Genomic DNA, 10,967 nt, shown 5'->3' on the forward strand with positions numbered 1-10,967 from the left:
TTATATTTGTTTAATTTTATAGATCTAAATACTTTTTGGTTCAAAAAATATTTAGGGGCTTAATCGTTCAAAATATGAATGTTCATTGTATGGGTGTTCAAAAAAACCGTTGGACCACTTAAACCGGCCGAACCAAGTCAAACCGGACCGTTTTTGGCGGTTTGAGCAGTCTGGCGGTTTGGTTTGGTTTGGAAAATAGTAAAATCGGGCGGTCTGGTCCGGTCTGCGGTTTGGAACCTTTTTTGGGCAGTTTGGACCAAACCGACCGCCAAATATATGTGTGTGTGTATATATATATATACACATACATTATTTAATTATTTATTTTAATATTAGCAAGCCCAATTTTTTTAACTTATGAACTATGGTTCAAATATATATCTAAGTCCAACATAAAGTTTAACATCTAACATAATCAAAATGGATATTTAATCTAAAATTGTAAATTATATATGTTTTTTTAAGTTTAAAATTTAAAGTCCATTAAAGGCCCAAACCGCCTAAACCGGTCAGACCAGACCGCCTTTTCGTGGTCTGGTTTGACCGGTCTGGACACTTGATGTCAAATCGCTCGGTTTGAAAATTTTATAAACCGCCATTACGATTTTGGTTTATGGTCTGAGAGGTTAAACCGCCCAAACCGGACCGCGAACACCCCTAGTTCATTGGGTTTTTTTCCCGATTTTTTCACTATTTTACCACTTTATTTTTTTCAAAAAGTTATTTAACATGTTTTGGATTGTTCAAGGAATTATTTGTTCCAAAAATTGTCCAAGGACTTATTTAACATTTTTTGAAATGTCTAAGGACTTATTTAACATATTTTGGAATGTTCAAGGATTTATTTAACATGTTTTGGAAAGTTCAAGGACTTATTTGTTCCAAAAAAAAGTTCAAGGACTTAATCATTCCAAACAAGAAAGTTCATTGGTTTTTATTGTACTTTTCCCTTTATTAAATTAAAATGGTGTTATAAGTAACAATTTGTCTGATAATTTTAACTAGATTTCTCATTCTAACTTGTTGGTTAAGATTCATGATCATTGTCTTATTTATTTGTGACTTGATAAGTGCTTATCGGTAAATGTTTAGTAAATGGTTTTTTAGTTGAAGTATATGATTGTTATTTTATGGTCGTTGTAAGTGGTGTTTGTATGAAGAAAAAAATGATATAAAAAAGGAGACTGTTAGTTGTTCTTACTTTAGTGTTAAAATTGGTCAATTTATGCATTAATAATGTGAAAATAGGTTTTGATATCTTAAGGAGGAAAGTATTAGTTAAGGTTATATATATATATATATTAAATACAACCAATCGTATTGTTACAACCAATGCAATCCCAATTCAAATTGTCTATTTAGTACTTTTTTTTTTCATTTTTGAAATTGTTAAGGAGTAATATCGAAAATTCTAAATATAATATAATTATTTTATTTTTAATTTTTTTGTAATAATTATCCATAATTAATGAGATTGTATTCAAAAATATTAAAGGGCCGTTTACTAAACACTTACCCGGTAAGTATTTATCGAGTAATTTTTCTCACTAGATGAACATTACAAGGGTCTTTACCTGATAAGAGCGATTATAAGGATAGAGAGTCTTATCCGGTAAGTGAGGGTGACGACTAAGCGCTTACAAAGTAAATTGTTGTATACGATACGTTTTGAAGTATTACGATCTTACCCAATAAAATAAATTATAATGTTGATTCTTTATGTTAAGCACTTAGGTAAACGGCCCCTAAGATATCCTAGTTAATACATTGGTCTTAATAAACCTTCAAGGCTTGTTTGACGGCATTGTTTGCTGTTTTAATGTTTACGACCTTGAAAATAAAACATAAATGTTCAACGTATATTTGAACTTCTGAAAAAAACCAAAACCAAAGTAGAATGGTTTGTTAACTTTAACTACCACTACCTTTCAACTATCAACATCATATTAGATTTTAATCGCAAACAAACAAGAAAGATGGTCGAATTTAAGCTTCTTTTACAAGGTTGGACATGGAAATCTGGAGTTGATGGATTTCTAATACTCCGCCTAGTATAAAACATTACATTTTGCAATTTGATACAAGATAAAACAAGATAGCATGTCTCTAACATATAGAGGGTACATATATGACACAATAGACAGATAGACATACATATAGATAGATACGACACTAGGGCAAGAAGCTTTCAAGAAGAGTGCAAAGTGCCATTAAGGATATAGACCAAGGTTAAAGATAAAATATAGAGCATGTATGCAACAAATGATGTCCAGATTGGGAACTTTGATCGAAAACTTGCAAGAAGACCCATTGTCGCACACACGACAAGCACAATCAACACCTCGAAGGAGAAATTCCAAGTCAACCCACGGAAATATATGATCGATGAGAGCACTAACATTCCAAGAATATTGTTCATCAACACTCCATGGTATATCTGCATATAGAGTCGGACCCAAAATCACAATCAAATCTAGCTCAAAAAGTCCCCGGGCCTTTGAAAAAGCCAAGATAGGACATGGTGGAAGATATTGTGGGTCTCGTCAAACTGGTCTTTGATTGGACACTGAACAAGTCTAAAAACATCTCCGATAGTTTTTTTATACTTTCTTCAGAATAGAGAAGTAAAAGTCTAGTCTTCAACAAAAAGTTGTTGATAAAAAACAATCTGATATAAATATTTAACCACATAAATACGTATATATTAGAGTTGTTCATGGACGAGACGACCCGTTTAACTGGCCCATCTTTCCCGCTAGAAATACGGGCTTGGACAACCATTATCGAGAAATGAACGGACAGGGGTTTGTTCATTAAAATTAATGGGTAGACATGGATTATGTAAAAATAAATATGGACAAGTCCGCCCGGTCGGTTTATGTTTTATAATTAATATTTTTTACCATTAATTAAAATTATACTAATATATTTTAAAATTAAATTATTAGAGTTATAGAATGGAAGTTGGGACTCTTTGGTTTTTCTTGAAAACCCAAAATGCTCAACAATAGATAGAGTCAGTAATTGTTTAAAACTTTAATTGTAATGGTATTTTTGTTTTACTATTTTGTTTCACATTTGTTAATTATGAGTTACACTTTTTTAGACTCGTTAGCACTGGGAAAGATTGGCCCATTTATGGGGCGGGCAATGGCAAGTTGTCAATCCCGGAAAAAGGGCTTGGATTTACAATATTAGCCCCGTGGACAAAAAAACAAGTTGCCTATTTTTTTAGAGCCATAAGACTATTTTTTTGCATTTGAAACTTTAAACGCTGTGAAGGTAAGGTTCACAATATTTTTGCTGTAAATGTTCGATTTTTTTTATCTTCACAACGTTTTTCTATGAAGTTTCAAGTGTAGAAAAGTGGTATCACGAAAACATATTGGTCTCACGTAAACCCAACCCTATATATATACACATACACACACATACACACACACACACACACATATATATATATATATATATATATACATACATACATAGGGTTGGGTTCACGTGAGACAACATTTTTACACCTCAAACTTCACAACAAAACATTGCGAAGGTAAAAAGAAGCCGAACCTTTACAACAAAAACACTGTGAAGGTTACTTTCACAGTGTTTCGCTGTGAAGTTTCAAGTGTAAAAATGTTGTCAAACATGTCTCATGAAAACAACCTTGTCTCACATGATCCTAACTCTACATACATATATACACACACACACATACATACACACACACATATATATATATATATATCTATATATATATATATATATATATATATAGACAAAGGATCGTGTGAGAAAGATAGTCAAGATGAGAAGTGTAAGAAGAGATATGAACCCTTGATCACCTTTTATCTCAAACCCGCCCAAGAATTCTGCTTGATACAGGGATTGATGAGGTGCATCTTGTTGCATCTCATCTTAATGTGCATCCAAGGGGTAGAGATCCCTTCATACGTTTCTTACGCTAACCCTCATTCTCACCGGAACCCAATCATATACATATACGCACATGCCTTTTACTATTACTAGTCAATGATATTAAATAACTTCAGTTATGTTATATATACTAAAAACTAAAAGGTAAGACACCAAAAAGGTAAGAAAACTCAAATATCGCGCTACTAAAGCCGCGAAGTAGTTCATGGTGTGGCACGGTCTTAACGAACATGAGATACGAGTCTTGAGGCAAGGCGTGGCGGCCTTCTAGAACACTGTTATGGACATAAGAAAGAGAGGGATGAAGCCAAACCTCAGAAAATGTCAAAGAAATTGTAGTTTGCTCGTTGTGGCTTTTCTTGAAAGGCATTTGTTTCTTCTGACTTACAGCTCTAATGGCTGAAATTGTTGTTCTAGCATTTGTAGCCAGAGGAACTAGAATAAAAGCAACGTAGAAAGATGGTATCCCTGCAGACGCCGAGAATTTCTGCACGCTCTGTATAAGAGGCTCAACTAGAAGCACTAATATAGTTATTCCGAGCACTAATAACATCGTAGCTATTGCCCTGGCTGATAGAGATTTGTCCACTTCATTCATCATCATCTACATTGTAATCCACACACTTACATATTGATTTTTAAAACCAAACCAAATCAAATGGACCCAAAAAATCCCACAAAGGTAAGATGCACATACATTTTACCTCTATCCCGGCTGTTCTGTGAAGACTATGAGAATATGTAGAACCCCATTAGATTACTCTCCAAAAGATCTCTTGAGTAGAAAAGAGATGTTCCAACATTCATAGAGGATAAATAGTCCAAGTCTAGCCGATGTGAGACTCTACCAACCCCCCAAACCCTGCAATGATGGCTAGATGGGCACAAATTGTCCCACGGTGTTAAGAGGGGACTAGACATGCACATAGTGTCGTAGAGTGGTAAAGTTTGACTCAGATATCATGTATGAATATGTGGAATCCCATTAGATTACTCTCCAAAAGATTCATTCAGAAAAGAAGGGAGGTTCCAACATTCATAGAGAAGAAATGGTCCAAGTGACATGGGAATCAAACAAAGATCCCACTTGCATATCAATTTACAGAAGGAAAAACATCAACATGTAGATAAATTCTTCAAAACCTTCATCCAGTGACATGTAATAAATAAGCCTCATGATGAGATTTTACTTACTTGGCGGCCTTCATTTGGGTGCTTCCGTGAAGTAGGAGCGAGATTTATAGGCAAATTGTGCCATTGTTTAATTCCAGCTATAAATTCTTCTACATCAAGCTCACCATTTTTGTTCTTGTCAAAATGGTTCATTATTTTCTCAGCTGCATCACCTTCATCCAATTTCATATCCGCAAGGTTGAAAGCCATAAATTTATTTCTTAGTTCAGATAAAGATATAGAGTTATCATGACCTTCATCAATGCTTTCAAATACCCTGAAAGGTTTAGTCAATATTCCAGTTACTTAAACCTTGTGGGATTAGCTCAACCGGCAATAAGGTTTGGGCTTTTGGGAATCCTCCTTAGAGGTCATCAGTTTGAGCCCTACAAACCCACCGGGGATTTTTCTGGCTGTTCTCTAGGCCCCAGGATTAGTCAAGGTGCTCGCAAGCTGTCCCGGATACCCATGGTTACCAAAAATAATAATAATAATTTAGTTAAGGAATCAAATGGGTAAGCAAACATCATTTTCTTACTTTCTTAAGGATTCTTCATTTGCTGGAAAGTTCTCAAGTAGAGAGCTATGAGAATGTTTTAATAATTCTGATGTTAAATGATTAATCATTTCTTCATCTCCCCTTTTCTGCTCAAGTAATTGTCGGGCAACCTAGAGAAAGAGTTTTAATAATGTAAAATGACCTCCAAAGCCATTATACTATGCAATATAATTCATGATCTAGTGGTAACGAAAATGATTCACTTGCATAATACCTACCACCTTGTTTCAGGGCAATTAGGTTCGTTAAGTACACCTCTTATCTCATTAATCCATTTCGTGACTCTATCACGAAATTCTTCCCAAGAGATTCGTTTGTCATCATTTTGATCGAATTCGTTGATCAATTTATCCATCACCTTTTCCCAATCCCAAGTTAACTTACTCAGCTTAATTTCTTCCAGAAGCTCCTTAAGTTCAAGATAGCATAGATGGTCATCACCATTATGATCCATCTTTTTGAAAAGACTGCAATATTATTCATAACATTTGTGAGGACGTGTGGTACTCCTTTAATCTATCTCTAAAATAGCTCTTATAGAGAGAGAGAGTGAGAGAGAGAGAGAGATGAGGTTGCTACATATACAGATTTGATGATTCTTGTCTAGCAGACTCCAAACAACATTTATCTGGAAACGCCTTCCAAAAGTCCTTAAACATAAGAAAGAACATATACGATAAAAAAGGAAAAAAATAGAAGAAGTTGGACCTTCTTATAGCAACTTCATTCGGTGCACCCCCTTCGGTGACGAGGGGTTTTGATATGTGTTCCTGCATGCGCTGAAGCATGTCAAAAACTAAGAGCTCATGCTCCACTTCTATATATCGTAGTCGTCTCACTTGTACTTGCTCATCAGACATCTGCAAAAGGGCCCAATAAATCAAAACAAAGACATGTTCTCGTTAACACATAAGTCTATCAGAAATGCCACGTTTGGTTCGTGGGACAGGACTGAACAAGAGACATGTTTGGAGTGACATTAGAATGGGATAGGATATAATTGAAATGGAACAAAACAACATTCTTTTGTCCCACCAAAATAGAATGGGACAAGATAAGCAAATTACTAAAATACAGATGTCAAATTAAAACTCTAAAACCTTCTGTGAGTTTTTCACCCGCCTAGCTCACTCTCAGCCATCCAGTCCAACCTTGTCCACGTACCAAACTAACCCTAGAAAGCTAAGCTAAATTGATTCTATGTTGAATGATAACAATAAAACGAATTATCAAGGTGCACGTATTTCTAATACTTTCTTATTCAGCATGCTGATACTTCTTGCCACTTTTATCTATATATAGGTGGAGATTCAAACAAGAACACCCGCATTTTACGAAAATGTGAGCACACCCTTTATCATATGTGATAATACACTTGAGGGATCTGGTGATGTGAGGAGGGCGACTTGGCACACGACCTAGGTCACTCACATCTCTGATTTAGTATCACATGTGATAATACACTTGAGGGATCTGGTGGTGTGAGGGCGAGTTAGCATGCGACCTAGGTCGCTCACATCTCTGATTTAGTGTCACATGTGATTGACTATAGTAGAAGGGTGTTGTTGCTTTTTCAGTAAATAAAGGTGTTCTCCTTTGAACCATTCCCTAGAATCCAATGTGGTACTGTGCATACCTTGTACACGTGCGCAAGAAAGATTATAGCCGAGAAAATGAGGGCGATTAGAATGTAAATCTTATAACCTCCAGAAGAATTTGACACATCAAATATCTTTGGGATTAGGATAATTATAAATGGTACAAGTGAAACAAGCATAATTCTTGCTGTTTCACTAGTCTCCACATCTGTAATTACACCAGAGCCTGTTAAACGAGAAAGAAAGGAATTAATATGACAATATCAATAAACATGCCAATTTAATACAAAATTCGAGTGATTCATAATGGACCAGATGGCTAGAGGAACAAACCACTCCATGGTAATGATGATTGTCTACTCTGTATGGGATTGGAATGAAATTTTTGACTGCCAACAATAACACAAGTTCCCCATAACAATGTTAGGAGAAATATAGTTGATCCTGTTAGCAAGCCAACTCCAGTTTTCACATATTCTTGAGCTTCTTCTTTACTGGCCACAAGTCCAGATACTACAGATATACAGATACCATAATGTTAGAATATATTAGAAAAGATGTACCTATCCTTTTCCTCATAATCAAGGATTCAATCAACATAAATACAAAGATATACATTAAATACAATATATTCTAACACAGAAGATGAGAAAAAAGAGGTAAAATAAGGAGAAAAGCAGTTTGTTTGCAATACAAAGCAAGTGTTAAGCACCATCTATTGTCCAGGGTCTTAAAGCTATATGACACACCTACTTTCTAATGATCACTACCACCCATTGAAGCTTTTAAAATCCACTAGGGTAACTGCAAACGAATTGCTAAAATGGCATGTAAGCAAAAGTGGCAGATGTGACAAAATCTAACTAAGAAATTATAGTTTTGGTGATTTAATGGATTGCAAATGGATTACTAATGTGATATCAACACATTTTTGCCGATGTAGCACAGAAACTGTGGGGTATAATTTCCTAATAAGAAATTGCTTTTGGTAACTGCTAACTTCACATCTCTAGTTAAGTTCAACACCTTTAAGTATTTAAGGAGATACTACCAGTTATAAAAAGAATTGCAGCCTAGTCAACAAGATTCTCACCTTCCCTTCATTTGCTTACACACTGTTGGGTATGTATTTGTATAGCAAAAGCAATAAAGAGAAAATAATGCATGGAAAAGTTAATTCATTGAATCCTAACATATTTTATGCACTTTATAAAGATTAAATGGCAATAAATAAGACAGATTTGTACCAAGAACTATCAAGGACTCTGGAAGGGGGTCAAGAACAGGGAAAGCACTTGCACCAAAGACACCAGGACCAAGAATCTCAAAAAGCCGCGAACCTCCAGAGATGACAAGGGACTCTCCTTGAAATAATAGGTACTCATAAACCACAATAAGGAAGAAGTGACCAACAAGAGTACTAGAACATGGGAGGAATCCGTACATTTGCTCACTACAATAGTACTCCTCAGAATAATCCATTCCTTTGAGACGTAGAAAGGAGGATTGCTCTGGTTGAGTATGGCCACTGATGCCATCCACATCCAATTCTCGAGTGTTGTCATGAAGGTATCGGCCTGCTACATTTACGGCTAAAAGGGAAAGAATAAGGAAAGTGTAATAACAAGTTGTGACATCTCTGCTTGCTGCAAGTAGTAATTTTCTCATGTTCATAATCAGATCGTTTTAGTATGTTCATGTGTGTTCAACAATGAATCCATACATGCATATTATATAACAGCCAGCTAGAGCCCACATACACCATTTGTGCAAGATAACTAGACTAATCATGGAGATAACATAATGAAATCACAGTCAAGCATAAATTGACTTCTCTCTCTTTTTCTAAAAGCCTAAGAAGTGGGACATATTTATGAAATATTTTATCACCATTTGAGCAGACATTATTACATTTTACAAATTGCAATTATTTCTTGAAAGACTATTCACTTTTAAAAAATAGAGCAACCACATTACGTGTCAGCAATAATTGATCAAACTTTGAACCAACCAGCTTAAAATTTGGTATTTGACCTTCAACAACAGCCAATTAAATATTCTCCGTAAAGTTTTCCACCTTAAAATCTAGAAGGAATTGAAGGTTTATTGTAACAAATTTTCATTTCTTCAATTACAAATTAACAAAACGATTCCAAACTTATTGCTGATTTACGTTTCTTCAATTGCCAAAACTCATATCATCAAGAGCGATTACGTAAACAACGCCTTTTAACCACGATTTATTACAGCGTATAATCTACAACGTCACGTAATAATCAGTTTTGTAAAGCAAGTCCAAACACCCTGGTTGTTAACGATGTATAAGAATTCCACTACTTTTACCGACTACAATACTAACTAGTATAAAGAATTTGACAATTTAAGTGAATAAGTATAACATAATTAGGGATCATCAATTCTTTTACCTCCAAATAAACAATTCAATTAAAATCTGTAATAAATCATCGGAGTTTCTCCCTTCTTCTGTAACCTGATAATCCAGAATTCAAGGATTAGAAACGATTTGTTAGAATTGAGCGAATGTTTCGTTGTTCCAGAATCCAAGAACAATAAAATGATGGTGGAAGTTGATACGCTTTCCCTTTCCCTTTCTGATCAGAAAAAGGAGGGTTTATGAGTCGTAAAAGCCTGATTCAAAGTGTTGCTTCGATCATCAGTTCCTCATTGGTGTTTGGGATTTGCTTACTTATGATTTTCTACAACTACAAAAATTCTTATTATCGATTTGGCATCAATATAAATTGTTTATCCAAACATTTAAAAGTGATTATTAACGATGTCACACCAAAATAAGTCAATAAGTTATTTTTATAAACAATCCTAAATACCTCAAATTTTCTGTTAAGCAAAAATTAAGTCGTTTATTTGGTTAAATTTATGTGTTGGGATTCTTTTTTCTTAAATTTATGACATGAATTTTTTGTCTATAATTTATGCTAAGAACTAAAATTGGTAAGAACTAAGTCATATTACCTTACTTGATGAATATGATAAGAACTAAAAATTTTACCCAGTAAGTGAGGGCAACGACTCTTACCACGGTAAGCGTTTACCGGGTGAATTGTTGCATACAATGTTGTTTTAATGGATTAAAATTTTTTAGTAGGTAAGTAAATAATAATAGAGTTAAGTTTTACAAGTAAGCACTTACCAGGTAAGTGTTTGGTAAACGACCCCTAAATCATATTTGTGAATATCGAAATACAATACCCAAAACAAAGAAATGATAATATATCTATACCATCTTATAAAGCATTTGACTAAAACTCTTAAAAACTCTTAAACCCTTCTCATATCTGAATTCGTGTAACTAACTGCAGATAAACACAATTAAATACATGATAAACATCTCATTTTAAATATAAAAAATCTAAAATATACTTAATTTTTATATTTATAAAATTTATAATATTAAACCAAAAATAAATTGTTTTATTATTAAACTTAAATTAAATTATATATAAACAAATATTTTATATTATAAATTATTTGACAAAAACTCTTAAAACCCACTTTTTATGCGTAAAGTACTGTTTATTAATACATATTACTTAAAACTCAAAATTACAAGTAAATTGTGCGTAGGTACAACTTATTAAAGCTCCATATCTGAATTCGTGTAACTAACTGCAGATAAACACAATCAAATACAGGATAAACATCTCATTTTAAATATAAAAAAT

General features: G+C 34.0%; 1 protein-coding gene across 1 annotated transcript; it reads right to left on the minus strand.

Moving 5' to 3' along the window:
• Window positions 1-1,992: 1,992 nt before the first annotated feature.
• Window positions 1,993-8,966, minus strand: LOC112507076 (sodium/calcium exchanger NCL1-like). Its single transcript, XM_025111486.1, has 7 exons — window positions 8,511-8,966; window positions 7,597-7,776; window positions 7,302-7,489; window positions 6,374-6,525; window positions 5,128-5,383; window positions 4,247-4,537; window positions 1,993-2,437 (listed from the first exon to the last, which is right to left on the minus strand). The coding sequence occupies exons 1-7, from the start codon at window positions 8,935-8,937 to the stop codon at window positions 2,189-2,191; spliced, it is 1,743 nt and encodes a 580-aa protein (XP_024967254.1). The 5' UTR covers window positions 8,938-8,966; the 3' UTR covers window positions 1,993-2,188.
• Between the last annotated feature and the right edge of the window lie 2,001 nt (window positions 8,967-10,967).

Source organism: Cynara cardunculus, assembly GCF_001531365.2.
Source record: "Cynara cardunculus var. scolymus isolate 2C chromosome LG 2, CcrdV1, whole genome shotgun sequence".
Classification (NCBI taxonomy): domain Eukaryota; kingdom Viridiplantae; phylum Streptophyta; class Magnoliopsida; order Asterales; family Asteraceae; genus Cynara; species Cynara cardunculus.